General features: G+C 42.9%; 1 protein-coding gene across 1 annotated transcript in view; it reads left to right on the top strand.

Moving 5' to 3' along the window:
- The window catches only part of celsr3 (cadherin, EGF LAG seven-pass G-type receptor 3), a gene marked incomplete at both ends in the record, with an annotated part of 89,866 nt that extends 73,576 nt beyond the window's left edge, over nucleotides 1-16,290 (top strand). Inside the window, 14 exons of the mRNA XM_079225853.1 lie at nucleotides 48-215; nucleotides 1,259-1,385; nucleotides 2,491-2,697; nucleotides 5,677-5,851; nucleotides 7,125-7,237; nucleotides 7,650-7,729; nucleotides 8,459-8,585; nucleotides 8,835-8,954; nucleotides 10,362-10,459; nucleotides 11,031-11,122; nucleotides 11,373-11,546; nucleotides 12,805-12,999; nucleotides 14,720-15,764; nucleotides 16,263-16,290. Of these exons, the coding sequence (XP_079081979.1) occupies nucleotides 48-215; nucleotides 1,259-1,385; nucleotides 2,491-2,697; nucleotides 5,677-5,851; nucleotides 7,125-7,237; nucleotides 7,650-7,729; nucleotides 8,459-8,585; nucleotides 8,835-8,954; nucleotides 10,362-10,459; nucleotides 11,031-11,122; nucleotides 11,373-11,546; nucleotides 12,805-12,999; nucleotides 14,720-15,764; nucleotides 16,263-16,290 (2,749 nt within the window). The remainder of the gene's footprint in view (nucleotides 1-47; nucleotides 216-1,258; nucleotides 1,386-2,490; nucleotides 2,698-5,676; nucleotides 5,852-7,124; nucleotides 7,238-7,649; nucleotides 7,730-8,458; nucleotides 8,586-8,834; nucleotides 8,955-10,361; nucleotides 10,460-11,030; nucleotides 11,123-11,372; nucleotides 11,547-12,804; nucleotides 13,000-14,719; nucleotides 15,765-16,262) is intronic.
- Nucleotides 16,291-19,636: the final 3,346 nt, after the last annotated feature.

The following is a 19,636-nucleotide window of genomic DNA, read 5'->3' as shown; positions in this document are numbered from 1 at the left end:
GTCTTATTTCGTAGATATACGGTAACTGTGCGCTCTCTCTCCCTCAGGCTTCCCAGACACCCGGTAATGAACTCCCCCGTAGTCAGTATCTCTGTCTACAACAACCAGACATTTGTGGGTGGGCACCTGGACCAGCCCATCCTGCTTGAGTTCAAGCTGCTGGAGACAGCCAATCGCAGCAAGCCACTGTGTGTGCAGTGGAACCACAGCAACCAGTGAGTACATGTTACACTTAAACTGGTTCATATAGTCCTACACACACACACACACACCAAGTTGCACACTAAAAGAAAAAGAAAGATTAAATTGTGCACAAGCATGTGAAAAACAAATTGCACACAAACACACACGACCGCTGCGAGCACTAACATACATACATAGATAATATTGTGTAATATATTACGATATATGGCTATATGTATATTTTTCAAATGTGTTATGAAATTACAGTATTTTAAAATCAAAATATAATCTTAATGGGATGAGTTTGGGTTTTGCTTTCAAGTGAAAAAAATATATTCAATATCTGCCTTTAGACTTTCTTGCACTGGACTTATGGCAACCACCCTTATTATACACTTTTGCTTTTGCAGACCCGTCATAGTAGGAAAAGCAGAGGTGTAACCAATAAAAATAAAGATGGTTCACTTCCATGATGTTTGGCGTGTCAGACAGCCGTCATGCACAATATCAGCGCCCTGGAACTGGCTCACCTGTGTGGAATGCAGTCATTAATGTAATTAATTACGCCTCTGTATTTCCTGTTATAACTGTCAACGTGTCCGCTGTGAAAAAGGTTTATTTATTATATACGGAAGTAGCGCTGTGAAGTGGACGTTAAACACGAAGTGCCACAATCCTGCTGTCAAACAAAACTGTCGAACAAAGCATTCACAGCGGGGGTTCCATTGTTCACATGAGGACCTGCACCTGAATCACACAAAAAAGTCCAATTGCAATGTAGTGTGTTCCCTTTTTACTCAGTGCCACATACACACAGTAACTCACAGTAGCACACAAGTATTTGCTCACTGACAGGAGAGACCATATAAGCAGCAGTGGACTCTTGTTTTAGTTTTTTTACTATTCCTGTTAATGTTGATACATCAGAAACTCGCATAAAACAAACTTGTGTTTTTGCACAGAGGATGCAGATAGTGTGTCCATGTCTTTGTGTCCGCCCATCTGTTAAAATTGACCTTTTACTATTAACTATCTCTCTCTCTCCCTTTTTCTCTCTCTCTCCCCCTCCCTGCAGGTATGAGATAGGAGGCTGTTGGACTGTCAGGGACTGCATGGTGGTGTACAGGAACACCTCCCATGTCCGCTGTCAGTGCCAGAGACTGGGCACCTTCGGGGTGCTGATGGACAGTTCCCAGAGAGAGGTTAGTGATCTGTCAGTGGAGAACTACTCACACATATGTGCGTCCCCTATCATATGTCGTGGGTTAATTGTTCACTTCCTATCAGTGATCATGCAATGTGTAAAAACACACACTTGGTTTTGCCAGTGTCTCCGTTTTCGTTCTTCATTTGAACATCTCAGCCGGTAATTGCTTGCAATGTAGTCGGTGTAAAAGCTTGAAATCCCAGAGAGTTAATCCTGCCTGACATTCTGAGGGCTAAAGGAAGTCTTGTTACAGCTGTAGACGATTTTCACAGTTTAATGCAAACCCCCTGCCCGTCACTTCCCAGCATACTAAGTGATGGTGCATGTGAGATTGTGGAATCAGAAACCTCTTGCCTTGTGATGAATTTAAAGTTGTACACGTCCCCAAAAATGTATGGTTTACATTGAATGATGCACTTCAATTAGATGTTTATTCATCATCGGAGGCTCTCTGTGCATGCAAAGCCAACGATCAGAATCAATGTCATGCTTTTGTGCCTGGTTTCCCCTGACAGATAGACAGGGCAGCTAGTTTGCTTCGTCTGTTGGTTGAGTCGTCTGCTTACTTTTATTTTGTCTTTTAAATGCCTCAACTATTTAAATTACTTAAAATAGTTTTAATACGGAGATCCTTTGCCTCTCTCAATCCTTTCAAACCCTTTAACACTCAGCATTACATAGCAGCCTGTTTTCTGTGCAGTTAAACAGCGTTACATGTCATAATTTACAATAATTGATTGATTTTTTTTTTATAAATCTGAAACAACTGACGGGCTGGTGCTGATACTTCATCTTAATTACTCGCTTTCTAAATAATTGAATATCTCTGTCATAAATATTGCTCACACTCAGTGAAGCCAGACAGATAAAGGCATTTGCACAGAATTAAGTAGCAGCATTTCCGCCAATGAAAATGATTAATTCTCAGCTTTGCCTTATTTCCCCTTGTGGATTTTGCTCAATCTTACTTTTCTCTTACCTATGTTTTCCTTGCCGTCCAATTTTCCACTTTCCTCTGCCCTTCCTTTTCATCTACTCCCACCAAAACAATATCAATTTGATAATACCCTCTCTCACTTCTCACATCTCTGTATGAGCAGCAGTTGGAGGGGGATCTGGAGACGCTGGCCCTGGTCACATATTCCTCCCTGTGCCTCTCCATGCTGGCCCTCCTCCTCACGGTCCTGGTGCTCTCCTGCCTCCGAGGCCTCAAGTCCAACATCAGGAGCATCCATTCCAACACAGCGGCAGCCATGTTTTTGTCAGAGCTAGTGTTTCTGCTCGGGGTCAATCAGACGGAGCAACAGGTAGCTACTGGTGGGGGGTTGTGTGCTTGTTTTTCTGTAATGTATTTGGCTTTCTAGCCTTCTTCTTTTTCATCGCTGTTCCTCCAGTTCCCAACAGCTTTTGGCCTCATAATTGTCTCATTCTTAGACATGTCTTGCAGATTTGAAGGCTGGGCGATATGGAGAAAATCAAATATCACAATTTCTTCTTTTGGGACGTTATTGTAGGGTTGAATGTTGGTCCTTTCACAAAATACTGACACAATGAGGATTTTTATAAAGTGGATAAAGGCAAATGACAGGACACCTAGAACAGGAAAAGACAACAATTACGATTTCCAAACTCTAAGAAGATCTCTAGTCTCATTGATATATTGCCCATCCCTATTCTGTATACTGTGTAGAACATAATATATCCATCTTTCCCTGGTGCAGCTCTAAAGGATGCATCACATCGCTCCATCCTGCTCACTTTGTGCCTCTCTACATCATATGTGTTATTTGCTGCCTACTTACTCTAAGTTCTCTTACTACTATGCTCCTCTGCCCTTTTTCTCTTGTTTTCTTCCTCTCTCTTGACTCTCCTTTTTTTTTTGTTACATCACAAGTGTGTGTGTGTGTGTGTGTGTGTGTGTGTGTGTGTGTGTGTGTGTGTGTGTGTGTGTGTGTGTGTGTGTGTGTGTGTGTATAAATATGTGCTCACTCAGCATGAAATCCAATTAATGAAGCTGTATCCCCCACAAAGTCGACTGTACGGCTCTTAACAGTGAGACTGGTTACTTCTAGCTGAACAATATGTTCTGTTATTCATGTACATCATGCTTGGGAGAGCATGTTAGTGCTCGCAGCGGTCGTGTGTGTTTGTGTGCACATTTGTTTTTACATGCTTGTGCACAATTTAATTTATTTCTTTTAGTGTGTGTGTGTGTGTGTGTGTGTGTGTGTGTGTGTGTGTGTGTGTGTGTGTGTGTGTGTGTGTGTGTGGGGGGAGTGTGAAATTCATCGTCTGGCTGTGTTCCTGCCAAGGCGGCTGCTATTTCCGTGTCGTCTCTGGCTGTGTCGTTAGGAATATGTACTGAGTTTCTTTTAACCTCATCCGGGAAATACAAGTTGGTTTTCCTTAACTTAAAGATGGAAAGCGCTCAGCTGAAAAATTCCAAATCATTATTTCTAATTAAATAATATCTAATAACTATTAATATTAGGTGTCTGTCTGTATGACATAACCATTTGGTAAAACCTGTTTTGGTATACTCCTGTGTAAATTAAAAACTTCACAAATGAACTTTCGATTAAAATTAACGTAACATTTTAATTCAAATTATTGAGAAAAAAATAATGAACACAGGCTTAGACTATATCTTATCTGACAAGGGGGATAGCAATAATAGTTCATAAATGCATTTCACAGGACCGGTGGCCGACATTAAGGCCCATAATGATTTACACATACACATCTTGGTCTCAATCAACTGCATGTAAGGTGCATATAGCCTTCATTACCTCACTGATTATTACGTCATTGGTTGTAATAACCGGGGATAGATCATTGCAAGGTACGAGTTATGGAAATATAGTGTGATATGAGTCAAAAAATCACATATATGTAATTCATTAATATTATTTGTTTTTATGTATCCATTAAACCGTTGTATAACTTTGCAGTTGTTTCCTCTCCCTGTGAGCAAAACAGCTGTTCACTCCAGCTTCAGCTCCACATGCATGAATCCGAATGTAAAGCCCTGTCAGACTGACATAAATATTGCTGCAACGCAGTTTTCTACGCATTTGTTTCAACATTGCGATAGATCCAATATAGAACAACATAAACAATAGACATTTCTTTATTGTTATTAATATATCGCCCAGCCTTATTGGTTTAGTTTTTGTTTTTACTTTCGACGAGCAGCAGCGCCTCCGAAGACGATGACCTGCACTTTAAGATGTGTAGTTGCTGCAATTCAGAGCCACTTGAGTTTGAATGGCATCTTTTCTCATCTGGTTAAACAAACAAAACAGACCGAAGCCCCCAGAGTTCAAATAAACCACTTTAGACAAGCTTGAATGTGGCCTGAGGGTAATTTCTCAGAAATTATTCATGGAGAAGTTCAGCATTACTGCCAAAACAAACAGCAGCACTTCACTGACAAAAGGGATTTGGAAGTTTATCTCCTGCCCCGACAAAACGTGCTCAAATTAATTCCTGATAATCTATCAATCTAAACCGTGGCATTGGACGGACTTCAGATATTTATGTAATAGCATCTCTAAAAACTGATTTGACATCCTCTCAGCATTCGTGCATCAATGCCGTTTCATGGATGTTTCAAAAGATGATGAGAAATGAATCAATCACGGACCACGCTCTCTCCAAAATGTATGGTATAATTCATAATATGTTTTACTTACACTTGATGAAAGCTTGAAATATAAGATTTTGATTTGGAGTAAATAGTTATTTTAAGATATTTATATATATATATATATATATATATATATATATATATATATATATATATATATATACTGTTGAACACATTACCTGCAAGCGTACTTTCGTCCACCAATGATGCTTTTCGTACACATAATCATAGTTAACGCACTCTCGGGTGTTATTACTATAATTCAGCATCATAAAAACATTAATTTGCATTCATATCATTCTGTTTTGAGCATTTTCTGGAGACATTCTCTAACATGCTGCCATTAACTAACTGTTCATTAGTCACATTGGTGATTAAATCATGAGTGTCTTCATCGCAGACACCTGCTGCGTTTTATTAATGACTTGTTGGTTGCTTGCCAAGACGTCTGATCTGCACCTGTCACACAATCAATGCAGAGGTTGATATTGTGTTATTGCTTGCCGTCTTTATCTTCCTCACCTCTCCTTCCCTTCTTCTTTGTTTCATCCCTTTGCTTCTCCTCTTTTCTTTCTTTCTGTTGTCTCCATCTAAGCCCCTGCTTCCCTTGCTTTAATTATTCTCTCTCCTCCTCCAGTTCCTGTGTACGGTCGTGGCCATTCTCCTGCATTACTTCTTCATGTCCACCTTTGCCTGGATGTTCGTGGAAGGTCTTCATATCTACCGCATGCAGACTGAGCAACGCAACATCAACTATGGTGCTATGAGGTTCTACTACGCCATCGGCTGGGGCGTCCCCGCCATCATCACGGGTAAGACGCACGCGCAACATTCAACATGCACGCACACACGTAAGATCTCTGTGATATTTGTCGGGCAGTGTTGATGCATCCACGTCCTCGCTACGTTTATCCACTGCAACACGCTGTCATATACAGTATGTGCAGAGACACACATCACACACACACATTCACAATGAGTCCATGTAGATAAGGTTTCGGTGACATTTTAATATAGAGATAGCAGTACACACACACACACACACACACATACACATACAGACACAAGCAATTTCTTCCTCGACACATATGGTAAGCAAGTAATTTCTGTCTGCTGTCTCCCTCCTTCCAAACACACACATTTGCAGTTTCCACCCGGATACATGCTGTCAACTCCCCTCTATCTGTTGCTCCTTCTCTCACACACACACATACACACACACACACACACACACACACACACACCGACCGCTGTCTCACCTTGCCTCAAGAATGGATCTGTCTCCCACCACACACACACATACACACGCTGGCTCATGTCTTTTTCCTCCGGCTCAGAGGTGCGTTTTAATCTGTCTGTCCGTCTTTATTTACGCCCTCCCTGCCTCTCTTACTTTTGCAATTCAATTTAAAAATGTGTCATTCCCATGACTGTCAAATCCTTGACAGTTGTCCAAACGAGGAATTAAGACTTCACAGTTCCAACACAAATCTCCCAGCGACCCAGTATCGCAACATCATCCGTTATTTCTTCACCACATGACCAAGTGTGGTCATGTGGTGAAGAAATAACGGAATAACGGATTAATTAACTTGCCATGATTAAACCGATACTTGTGGTGTGGTTCTACGTACATTCAGGGATGTTCTCACACACATAATCCAGAAATGATGTCTTTTTTAATTTTTCTGTTTTGTCTTAAGCATTAGTCTCCTTGAAAATATAGAAGGATATTCAGCTCAGTCACAACTTGAGACAATCAGGTGTATATTTGTGATATTTAAACGCATATTAATATTGGAGTTGGATTGTAATTCATCAGAATTTCTAGTGCAAATCCGTACTGTGAACTATTCAATATTCTGAAAACGTTAAACGTCTGAAGGCACCATTGTGCATTCACAGCCACTGTTTCCAATCTACAGATTTTCTTTAACATGATGTTTAAAATTATTATTAAGAAAAATAACTACTAAAATGTGTGTGTTACGTCCTGCCGAAGCCATTCCGTTAATCTCATGTGGTCACATCCTGTACTGCCTCTCTCTTCCTGCCTGATCTGACCGTCTGGTGTCTTCGATGCAGGCCTGGCGGTGGGCCTGGACCCCGAGGGATACGGGAACCCAGACTTCTGTTGGATCTCCATCTATGACAAACTCATATGGAGCTTTGCTGGTCCTATAGCCATCGTCATACTGGTAGCTGTCCCCTGTCTGTTTGATATACTGTAGTTAATGCCGATGTACGCACACAAACCTATAATGAACCCTAACCTAACCTTTTATTGATAACGGTATTCATTTACTTTTTTCTTTCGGTCCTTCTGTTGTGCCGTTACTCCTTCTGTACTAATTAATTTATTCAGCAATTTTTTTTTTCATTCACTTATTTGTGTATTTTCTTATACTGTCTGAGCAAAAGGAACGAGAACATATTTAAACAGCATTCCATAGACTTGAATGTCTTCCCCCCTTTGATGACTATTTTGTCCACATTGATTTTGTTTTATTTAATTATCCTCATCCCTGATATTGCTAACAGCAGCATTGGATGAGCTGGAATGCCTTAACAACTTTGCCTTACCGTTCGTATTGATTTCCCTTTATCCAGATGAACGGAGGGATTTTCATGATTGTAGCCAAGATGTCCTGCAAGCCGTCTCAGAAGGAGACTAAGAAGCTCCCTGTCATGTGAGTACCCGCTCACTCTGGTTCAATGGCTTTTCTCACTTTCTAAAAGGGACTTTGTTGGCGTTTTTTCATCATGGTATGCAAACGTGTATGAAGATGGTACTGTATGAAGGATAGGAAGCCTTAAGAAGGATAGGAAGCCTTAAGAAATAAAAAATGTAAGCACTATACAACATACATTACAAAAAACTGCTAACAACATCAACAAATTGCTGCTTAAATTTTCCAACTGTGTGACTTTTTATCAAAAGAAATTGCATTACAAAACGGTTGTGTATGTAGTTTTGTAAATGGTTTGTGACTGGTGAACTAACAGGAAGCAGAGGGGAACACATCTGTCTCACTCAGTCAATGCTGATCTGATAAACAATGATCATGTCAGGTCTTGTTATTGATCAGATCACCTGCGCATGAACGAGAGAAGGAAACAACATTCATCCTACGGGTTCTTTACAACGCCTTTTTACTGCTGGTTCTTGCTACTTTTATTTTTTCTGTCTCTAAATGTCTTTATTATCCTAGTCATCAATAATTAACTAATTAGTTTTCTAACCAGCAGGGAAATAAAACAAAGTAATCGAAGTTATTATAAACATGTGCTGGTGCCACTCAAAGCTTCACCACGTCATTATCTTGTGCATCCAAGTTGTACGCGTAAAGATGCAAAAGGTAGATGTTGTCTGTCTCGTGTCTTGTCAGACCTTCTGACCTCTGTGTTTCTCTCTCCAGTGCGACCATTCGCAATGCCTTCCTGCTGTTACTGGTGGCCACCTCCTGCTGGCTGTGTGGTCTGATGGCAGTGAACAACAGCATCCTGGCGTTCTACTACATATTCGATGTCCTCTGCCTCGTGCAGGTATGAACAAAGTGTATGTTTATGTATCGAAATGTCGGTTCAGATTCGCCTTCCGTCCAGTTCCTTACAGCTTTTACATTTGTGCATCAAAATTACTGGTCAAATAATAGTTTTTGTCTTATTGCTGGGATGAAAAGAAGAACACAATGGTGCTTGTCCAAAGGAAAAGACATCGTGAAAAGTCTGCGAGGATCTTGTGGATTAGCGCCTTAAACTTTAACCGTGTCCTTCCTCCGCTCTCTCTCCCAGGGTTTGTCGGTGATGCTGGTCTTCACTGTGTTCAACTCGGAGGTTAAGGAGGCCTGGAGCGTAGCCTGTTTGGGTAAGAAGAGCCCCGGAGAAGACCAACCAAGACCACCTCAGAACAACGTGAGTTACACATGAAGCTGCAGTTTTGCTGCAAAAAGTTGATATGTTGTCTGATATCTTGGTTTGAATTGACATTACTATGCAATCATTTGCACAGCTCATTGTGTAAATATAGATTTAAAGATTTTTTCTGATGATTTATACAAGCTATAATATCATGATGTGATAACGATAACTTGCAGGGTGAAGCTGTAACTGCATGATCCCGAAGCCTTTCACTAGGTTTTATTCTGTTCTACAGTATTGTCTCTCCTCGATGCATTCTCACTGTGTCCATTACTCGACCAGCACAAATGCCCTCCTGCCTTTCATTTCTCCTTCCCTCTATCCACCCATCCATCGTTCCTGTCGTCCTCGTCCTCCTCTCATTCTGCCTTCAGGGTTTGTCACTGACCCAGATAGAACAATATACTGACCGGTGGGGGTCTGCTTACTCTTAAGTCCACTTCTACAAAGTGTGTGTGTGTGTGTGTGTGTGTGTGTGTGTGTGTGTGTGTGTGTGTGTGTGTGTGTGTGTGTGTGTGTGTGTGTGTCCCTGTCCTGTCTTCACTCTCTCTTCCATCTCCTCGTATGTGTGTTTTAGCTCACTGCACTCGCTTTTCTTAAGTCTCTCTCATTATCTCTACTGTGTGTGTGTGTGTGTGTGTGTGTGTGTGTGTGTGTGTGTGTGTGTGTGTGTGTGTGTGTGTGTGTGTGTGTGTGTGTGTGTGTGTGTGTGTGAGAAGGTGTGTTAGTATATACGTAGTTCATTTCACCCTTTTAACCCCCATTTCCTCTGAGAGCTCTTCCTCTCCATCACTGAGACATGTGGGTCAAAAATAACTGATCCTTTCCAAAAGTATTATAAGACACAAATGACCACCTATTCACTCGTTTCAGACTCGACTGCTGCTGTGTGATGCGTTATTTATGACCACGGTGGCCTATTACAGTATGGAAAGCTGAAATCTTGACCCATTTCCAGTCTAGTAGCTTCTGCTCCATTAGCTTAGCCTCCTTTTTTTCTTTTTCTTTCCGGTCAGCATTCAGTCATGATAATAGTTCCCACAATTCCCGGGGCACCATAGTAAAATATCACGGACGGCTGCTTTTGAATGCTAACTAAAAGAAAGATGTCTTGACACTAGGGTTCTTAAATTGTAGCCACCTATAATAGTACTCAGTGATATGGATAGAAAATATCAGTATCAGAAAGAAGTCCTTAATTATGATAACATAACGGATGCTAGAGGCGCACAGCGTAGCTTATAATGAGAGTAGCATTTTGACTCGATACATGACAGTATGTGATGTAACTACAGATTATTCAGTGCATTTATTTGTCATTAAAAGCTATGTGTTGTACCAATCAGTGTCATGGTTAAAGTAACTCTCTCAACCTTGTGGTGTGTGTTTGTGTGTGTTCAGGCTCAGAACCCCTATCACAATGCATCTCTGTTGGAGCAGAGTGGGCTGCACCGCATCACCCTGGGGAACTCCACCATCTCCTCCGTCAGCTCCGCCAGGTATATACATTTACAAAGGAAACAAAAACAACAACTTTCCCCAACAAACTGGAAATCAATTTGAAAGGAAAACTTCCACCCCCATTGCTTGTAGATTAGGAATGGCATAATTCTTCCTCTAGTTCAAGAGAAAATTATTTAATACCCACAATGTACAAGTGATAAATTCAAATATGAATTTGAGTTTGACTGATTCTCTGAAGGATTTGAGAGAGAGATGCTTTAGGCAGGACATTCCCTCGCTAACAAAAACCCTGTCGTGCATTTTGTGGGTCAGTGGGGTAAAGATGAAGAAGATTGGATGGAACAATGTACTGTAGTGTATGTAGAGCAAAACTAATGTACTCTGAGAGGGGCTGTTGGTGTGTTTATGGCTGAGTGAGTATGTGTGTGCGTACAGTACATACTTTACATGTGTGTGTGGATGCCCTCTATTTTTTTTATTTGTACTGGCCTGCGTGACTGCATGTACAATATACATGGTTGTGTGTGTGTGTGTGTGTGTGTGTGTGTGTGTGTGTGTGTGTGTGTGTGTGTGTATGTTCTCACTTCTCCCCTCTTTCCCTGCCAGAGAAAATCTCTTAGCTCGGCAGACGCTGGAACAAAACATTGTCCAGACCGGAGCGACGGACCTGGATGTCGCCATGTTCCACAGAGACAGAGGTGAATGCACAAACACGACCATGGACACAAACACACACTCTCAACAAGCAGCAGTGACACATTCTCCATTTCTTCACCCGTGTTTGTCTTTTTTTCTTTCTCATCACTCTCTCTCCCCTTCCATATACATTTAAAGGTTAAGCTCACATCACAATGGAGAATATCAACCTGTCAACGCCTTTTCTCCTTCCTCTTTGTTCTTTTTCTCCTTCCCTCCTCTCACTTGTTTCCTCTCTCCTTCTTCTCCCAGGTGAGGATTCAGACTCAGACTCAGACCTCTCCATGGAGGAGGAGCGAAGTCTTTCCATCCCTTCCTCTGAGAGCGAGGACAACGTCAGACTCCGTGGGCGCATCCAGCGGCGATTCAAACGCTCCAATCATAGCGAGCGTCTGCTCACAGAGCCCGCCCACAATGGTACCAAAGGTAGACGAGCGCTTAAGCAAACGATTCATCTAAAATGTTCACTTGTTTCTGCTTTGTAAGGCATTTCTTCTCACAGTATTGTCAAGTGTCTTGCTCAAGGACACTTGGTTTATTGATTAATCAAGGATTAGGGTTCGAGGGTTTTTTATGAAGTATTCCCCCATCTATCATCTCTACCTGCTTAACCTGTGCAGGGTCGCGGGGGCTGGAGTGTTTCCAGTCTTACTTCAGGTGAAAAGCAGAATTCACCATGGACAGGTTGCCAGTCTATTACAGGAATAACACATTTAGACTCAAAAACACGGCTTCACTGTCATTAAAAGTCTCCAGTTAACCAGGCCTACATGCCTCGGGCTGCTGGACGAAACGCACACAAGTATGGCTGAACACAGACAGACTCCCTGCCAGCCAGCAGAGTCAAACGATTTAGGACCCTGTTTCGAAAGCAGTCCGCTCTTTTATCTCAAACAAACAAAATGTGTGACACAAAAACATACACAACACACATGCAGCAAGAGAAAATGTCAGCACTGGTAGTCATGCATAACACATGAGTTGATGCACTTCAAAGTATGTGATATGAATGCCATGCATATACATTGCTCGGTGAAAGGTTTCACTGAAGAAAAGGCCAGATGTGCAAATCGAGAAATCCATACAAGTAATCAATTCTTAGTTTAATTGGCCATCTGGATCAATGAGCTCTATTCAGAGTAAAAGATATGAACGGATCGAGGAGGACAGGATCCAGATGGCCAGTACAGTCCAATCAATGCATCAGTGCAGTCGAACTGAAGGCTCAGAGCCTTTTTACTGAAGGTCACAGTTTAAAGATGGCAGCCTATTCGTTGTGACAAAGCATTAAACCCCTGATCGATTCAGCTGAGCAGTCGACTGGCCAGTGTGAGAGGACGGTGCAAGCTGAGCAGCACTGAGTAAGTGGTCCATGGACAGCTGAAAAACCTGAATTAAAAATCCCAGAATATTAAAAAAAAAAAAGAATATTGAAACAATAAAATGATTTGTATTTACCTTTTCGTTATTGCATTGTTTAAAACATGTTGGAGAGAGTTAAAAAGCCGAACTGGATTCTAACGATTAGGACAATGTGTGGTTGTCAAAGTAAGCTCTGAATATCAATGTTCCAGCGACGTCATGTGTTTCTTAGCTGGAAGGAATAATGATCATTACATTTCTTGATAGGAACAAACTATTTCATGAGTAACCTGAAAGTGTTTGTTCTTTTTGTGTGTTCCAGATCTGGATGGCAATGACCTTCTGTCCTACTGGCCGGCATTGGAGGAGTGCGAGACGCATAGCCTTCAGAAGTGGGGCTCAGAGCGCCCCCTGGGGGGCGATTACAGCAAGGACGCTGCCAACAACAACCAGACGGACGCGGCGCTGACTAGTGGGGACGAGAGCGGCCTCACCCAGCCAAACAGGCACCGCAAGGGTGAGAGAGACACAAACATACAAGATAACGGCTCACCCACGTTTTGGATTTGCTTTCAACTGGGCGTGGTCCCAAATAGTCGCCAATTTTTACTCTAATCGCCGTGGTGCGAGTAAGTGTAGTCATAAAACAGAGGATCATTTACAGTTATATATGTATTAATCAGAGCACTCACATAAGAGTGAAACACTATGAGAGCCCTGGATATATTTTAGATTTTTGAATAATTGTCTAAATTCATGATGGGGGAGGCGCGTGGACGCAGCTGTTACAGCGGCTTGTGTCTCTCCCCCGTTGACCGTCCCTTTGCTTTCCTGTTGCTCCTTTCTGTCTGTGCATAGATCCAATAAGGAAAATGTACAACCACAAAAAGCAAGCAAGATAAAAGTCTGTGTCTACTGATGTTCGCTCCGTGCCAGTACTACACACACACCCTAAAACCTACAGTGCTGTCTATTTTTCTGAAACAACAGCTAAGCGATAGTAACATGTATCTAAGTATAATATTGTACAATCATGTTGTTGTTTTTTGCTATTTTGTATAGATACATAAAGCTTAAACTCTGGGGCAACTGATTCAATGATCAGTCCACTGTAGGCAAGACTAAACCAATCAGAATTGACTATTGGCAATTCTCAGTCGTGGCACTCCTGCTTTTAATACTCCAATCTTTGGTTTGTCCTTCCCTTATGTATAATGCATAAAAGCATGGCCCATAAATGAAATGTTAATTAAGATAATGACACATGTATATTGAATATAAAACATACCACCATGAAGTTAGATAATAAACCAACAGAATGTACAATGTACAACATTCTGAAACAATGTATTTAACATTGATTTACAGACTTGTACCAATAAGAAATTGAGTTTTGGGATTTGTTTCTCTCTGTTGTTGCTTTAAATATTTACTTGTACATAAGTCATGTGATTGATACTTTGCATATTTAATTGATTATTTTTTTGCCGGGCATCTATATATATAGATCTATATATAGATGCATAGTCTAGCCTGTATGCTATATATTAATGTCTTCATCGTATTGTTTGACAAAAACCTCTGGACATCCTGTTTGACTGGTCATCAGGATGAAAAAGGCCCTTTTGCCAGGAGGGAGATGGAGGAGATGTCAGCTGTTTGAGCGGAATCAGCAAAGCATACCTTAAAACGAAGCTCAATCACTGACACCTTATCTGCTGTTTGTGCAGTTTGTCTGTTAATCATTTTAATTATTCCAGTACACCAAGCAGTGCTGGATCACATGATCTGAAGAGTCCACAAATATTGCATTTTTGCCTTGAGTCAGAGCCATATTCAATGCACCATGATTTCCACTCCGATCACCTCATGTGCATGTCATGCAGAAATGATTTACCCCCACAACACACTGCAGAGCTGGAGTCAGCTGATGTACAGAATGACTGAAACCACACTGGGATTACCTGTAGCTTCAGTGTAAATCTGGCCCTAAAAGCAAGAGTTGCACTTTAGTATGCACAGGACAGTGTGTACTGTATCCTCAGAATACATACATTTATAATTGGCTTCCGCACGCATAGACACAAAGGTGCACCACACATGCAAAGACACACTGAGAGTAAGTGAGGAGGAGAAATACAGTCAAATATAAATCACTAATAACCTAAAAGCATAGGTGACATTTTAGTGAACCTATTAATAGACAACGCACATGAACAGCTATTTTCCTGTCTCAGGTATCCTGAAGAATCGTATCGGCTGTCCCCCAGCACTCCAGGGTATTTCCACCGTGGGCCGCGTCCCCAGTGAGCTCAACTGGTACCGGACCTCGACTCTGGGCCACCGGGGAGTTCCCGCAGCCTCGTACGGTCGCATGTGCTCCGCTACAGCGGGTGCCACTGGAGGTTCCGGCTCTCTCTCTCAACCTGCTTCCCGCTACTCCTCCAGGGAACACCTGGACTCGCTGTCCCGGAGGCAGTTGTCCAGGGACCCACTAGGGAGGCAGACAGTTGGGGGGTCGAGGGACCGACTGGACTCCCGGGGTTCCAGGGAGAACCTGGATCTCCTACCCAGGAGGAGAGAGCTGGGGCAGGGAGGAGGGCTAGCGGGACTGGGACTGGATCACCAGCGAGTCTCATCATCCAGGGAGAACTTGACAGGATCCAGGGACAGACTGGACAACCACCATGCAGGTAGCCTCCACGCCTCGAGGGAGGACTTGAGTGGAAACGGGGGAGCGGTCGGAGTGGGAATTGAGGGATACCTTAGCGGATCGAGGTCGCAGCTGAACTCGCTAACTCGGCGGCAGGCCTCATCCCGGGAGAACCTCGGGGGGGCGCTGATGAGCAGCAGGTCAAGGGAGCAGCTGGAGCCCAACGGAGGCGGAGCCCAGGCCCAGCCGTGTCGGGAGTGGCTCCGTACTCTGCCTCCCCGCCAGCCCTCACACCCCGACCAGCCTCCCTCCTCCTCCCCTCCTCCCCCTATCTCTGAGGAGCCCCAGCAAGACCCAGCTCACGTCAGAGGACGACTGGACTCGGCACCTCCGTGTAGGTACCCCGGTCAGACTGTCCCCCAGGTCGCAGGTTCAAATCCAAACCCTCTGGGTCGACAGCCGTCGAGTGAACACCTGGATATTCTGTCCTCCATCCTGGCATCCTTCAGTTCCTCCGTCCTCACTCCTCCCGCTGCCTCGAACCCTGGGCCTAATGGCTCCGCCCACGGGCCCTCCCCGTCCCAGTCAGCCACCTCCCACAGCATATCTGAAGTCTCCCCCGACTCTGAGTAAGTCCTTCTGTGTTTATAAATCATCTTCCACTAACCCTCTCCTGTCCCTTTTCTATTTTATGTCTTGTGCTTCGTCTTCAACTCCTCATTGTCTTTGATCCCGTGTAAACACACTTTTTGGCTTTTACTTTCCTGCACCACCTCCTCCCTTTTCTGTCCCCCTGACTGATTTCTTCTTCCTCAGCAGTTCCATAGGGATCATGTCCACTATTCAACTCTTCTTTTCACCTCTCATAGTGTTCCTTTCCTGTTTTTTCCATCTTTTTAGCTCAACTTTACTCAGCTCCCTCTGCTCCATTTCCTACTTTTTAGCTTCTTCTCGTTCTGTTTTGTTCTGTCTCTCTTTGTCCTTTTGCCTCTAACAGCTCATTTCCATGTTGCTCCTGTATTGTTTTGACTGTATGTTGTCGTCAGTATGTAAAAGTAAAATTACAATCAGTATAGAAGTTCCTGTCTAAACTTATTGATGACTCATTTTCCTTTCCTCCACCTCAGAGCCAACAGAAGTGAAGGACAGTCTTGATGGCAGCCTCCATATCCCTTTATGCATTGCTTGGAAAACCAGGGACAAGTTCAAAGGTCATGGATGTCCTGAACCACTGGGGCACGCTGGGACGTCTGGAGCCTAGAAACAAACTTGGGTGAGAGGAGACAGAGTTGGAGAGAAAGTGAGGCAGAGAGCGTCCATGAGGATAAAAGAGGGCTCGTAGTCAGTTTGTACTGTATAAATTACATTTTGTTCAAGTCCCACTGCCTACAATGATCTTTGACTTTTCTTTGAACGATGACTCAACCACCTCTACTACCTAAAAACTGTTAAAGAAAAACAGAAACTCCTCAGATTTCAAAAGTCAAGTCAACTTGATCCAGACGACGTCAGTCTAAAAGAAGAAGAAAAAGAAAAGACTGTAAATAACATTTTTATACATTTTGTATCTTTTTCATTGGAGATGAAGAAGAAATCTTTTGTGACGTTTTCTTTTTGTTGGTTTTTTAAAATGATTGTGTCCGTGTGAGGTTGTGAGTGAGGTTGGAGCGTGTGCGGTCTTGTTCGTTGCTGAGGAAGACATTTTCCTCAGAAACCTTTCCTCACACTCATCAACTCTGTGTATAGCGACGACAGGGGTCCGGCAATAGTGTCTGATGAGATTATTAAAACCGCGACACGTGGTTGAAGGGGAAAATATCAAAGTGGCGAGAAGTGATTGTAAATAGAGGGAAGGGGTTATTATAGTAGAAGAGATGTGATGGAAGAACTGGATTGTGAAGAGAAAGATGGCCAACGTGAAGCTATAGCACCACATGAAGGTTCAGAGTCGGTGGTTCCTCTGTCAACGCATCGGCTCTTTCAGGAGATTGAGCCGTTTTGTGATCCACTGTATATGAATGTGACCCCGTCCTCTGTCTGTGTATCTGTGTGCCTGGTGCTGTCTGAACCAGACCATATCAGTCGATTGATATTCCGGAGATCTGGCGGGTGACGGTAGATATCGGCTCCTCTGTATGAGGCTTTATTCTGTAACAACCATTTCAAGACCCTTAAGGTGTTTTGCTCTTTGATGCATTAAGACTCGACCTGCCTCAAGGTACGCCACGGGAGCCGCCAAATCTCTCTCCGGCAGCATCCAGGAGACTCGTCTAAAAAAAAAAGCTTCTCATGCAGAAGTTCTGTGCAAATCCAAGCCAAAGGGACAGCTGCTTAAAATCAGTATGATAATGTTGTTGTTCTCCAGTTTTTTTTTTTATGAAAATGACTTGTGCAGTCTGTGAAACCTCCAGATGTGATTCACAGTCTGGTTTCAATTGTGATTCGTATTATTTTTACCCATGATTGTGCCATGGAGACAATTAGGCCCGAGATCTTTGCTACACCATACAACCCACTGTGGTTGGCATTTTATTTGGCTGCATACTGTGCCGGCGGGTGTGGGGAGAGGGAGGGCGGATCAGGGGGAGGGCAGTGTGAGTCACACTCAGATATCCAACATTGTGTACCAGAATATATTAGCTCATGTCTGTAGCACATGAATCCCATGCCAGATTTGTTTCTTTTTTTTGTATTGCTTGGCAAAACACAGTTGCTCTGGGATTACTTCAGGATATCTTTTATACCTGAGAAATTTCCCCCGACTTTTGCTAATGGGCTCAAAAACATCCAACCTGAGCTGTCGTTGACAGAGAGGTTCACACCAGAACACGTTAATGCAGATCTGCTCTCATTGTTTATGCTGCTGTATAAAAGACGAGGTCCCTCGCAAGATCCGGCGTACCTTCCGCTGCACCGTACCGGTTCGCTGAGGAGGGATGTCAGCTGTGTCGGCTCTAAAAGCCTCTAAGTGGTTTTTCGAGACGCGGCTCTCCCTCAGCAACGTCTCCTTTCTCGCAGCTGTCGGAGCGAGCACTGATGTCAGGCCTCGAGCTAACGACACACAGGCGTTTGTAAGCACCGGAGACGGGAAGGCCGTGTCCACCAGCCTGCAGGGATCAGTGGAGTGTGGCTAACTTGACTGTTTTTGTAATGAAAAAGAAAATTAAGTGGTTGGTGAATATCTGAAGGTAAAATGAGGTTTCTGCATTGCCAAAATGAGTTGTCTGCATGTCCTCGAGCAGAAAGCACTGTGACATTCAATACAATACAATACAATACAAAAAAAACAGAAGAAAAAAAAAGAACACACAAAGTTGGCATAAGAATAAATCATGAGGTACAAACTAAGACACGGTTGGAACAGATTGAGTCAGAAACTGTGACAAGATGTACCTACAGGAAGAGGAGGAGGAGGAGGAGGAGGAAGAGGAGGAGGAGGAAGAGGAGGAGGAGGAGGAGAAGGAGGAGGGCGTGGACGTTACTCATCTAAACAATGCAGATAGTGGGGCTATACACACACACACACCTCGCAAATGCATATCTCCCTGTTCCGACTGCTGCTCTGTCGCCCCATGTACCTCTGACATGACAAGTCAACCTATTATTACAGTAGTATTTGCCAAAAAGTGCTCCTGCAGAGGAACACTGCCCACTATTTCTCCTCACTCTTTTCATTCAGCTGCTCCGTTTACCTATTTCTCCATTTACTTATCACAGATCCATTTGTTATCTTCAACTGACAGTACCTTTAACTTGTACAGACATGAGATTTATTTTATTTATCGATAATTTATTGACATTGTATTGATTATTTATATTGTCATTTTGTATGAGGTTGATTTTTATTTATTTTTTGTTGGGTCCAAATGTTCCCCTTTTTTCTGTTTCTTATGATCCGAGTCTCTCACTGCAACACATTCACAGATGAAGGACAAGAAGAGATGAGAATATGAAGATGAACATGAGCTTTGATTTTCAGCATTTATTTTTGGTTTCTTTAATCGAATCATGGGCTTAAAATTTGGGAAATAAATGTAAATCCTATTTCGGTGCATTTGTCCTCCCCAGAGAGAAAGTCATCATATCAAAAGCAAACCTTTTCTTCCCTGCTCATAGTAATAGCTGTTTGAAGCTTCACATGCAGCTTCAGGTCAATCTGGTCCGGACCAACACTTGGGGACACAAACGATGGAGTTAAAAACTAAATTGTGGCGTGCTCTAAAGAAAAGAAGAAAAAAGTGACGGAAAGAAAGAAACAGAGTGAGATATCATCGGGCAGAGGAAGAGGAGGGATGGGAGATTGTCTTTGTTGGCTTGTGTGTTCATTATGGGATGCCTTCTATCCCGCCGTCGGCAAGGGGACGGCGGCATGGAAACAGCTGTTCCCCTGTTACCGCGGAAACAAGAGAAATGTTGGACATTAAAAAAAAAAAAAAACGTATTCCTACTCGGCTGTGTCTATATTTATTGTGTGTGTGTGTGTGTGTGTGTGTGTGTGTGT

Source organism: Taurulus bubalis (assembly GCF_910589615.1).
Source record: "Taurulus bubalis genome assembly, chromosome: 11".
NCBI classification, from domain to species: Eukaryota; Metazoa; Chordata; class Actinopteri; order Perciformes; family Cottidae; genus Taurulus; species Taurulus bubalis.
Note: the sequence above shows the minus strand (reverse complement) of the source record. Positions and strands in the feature narration are given on the sequence as shown.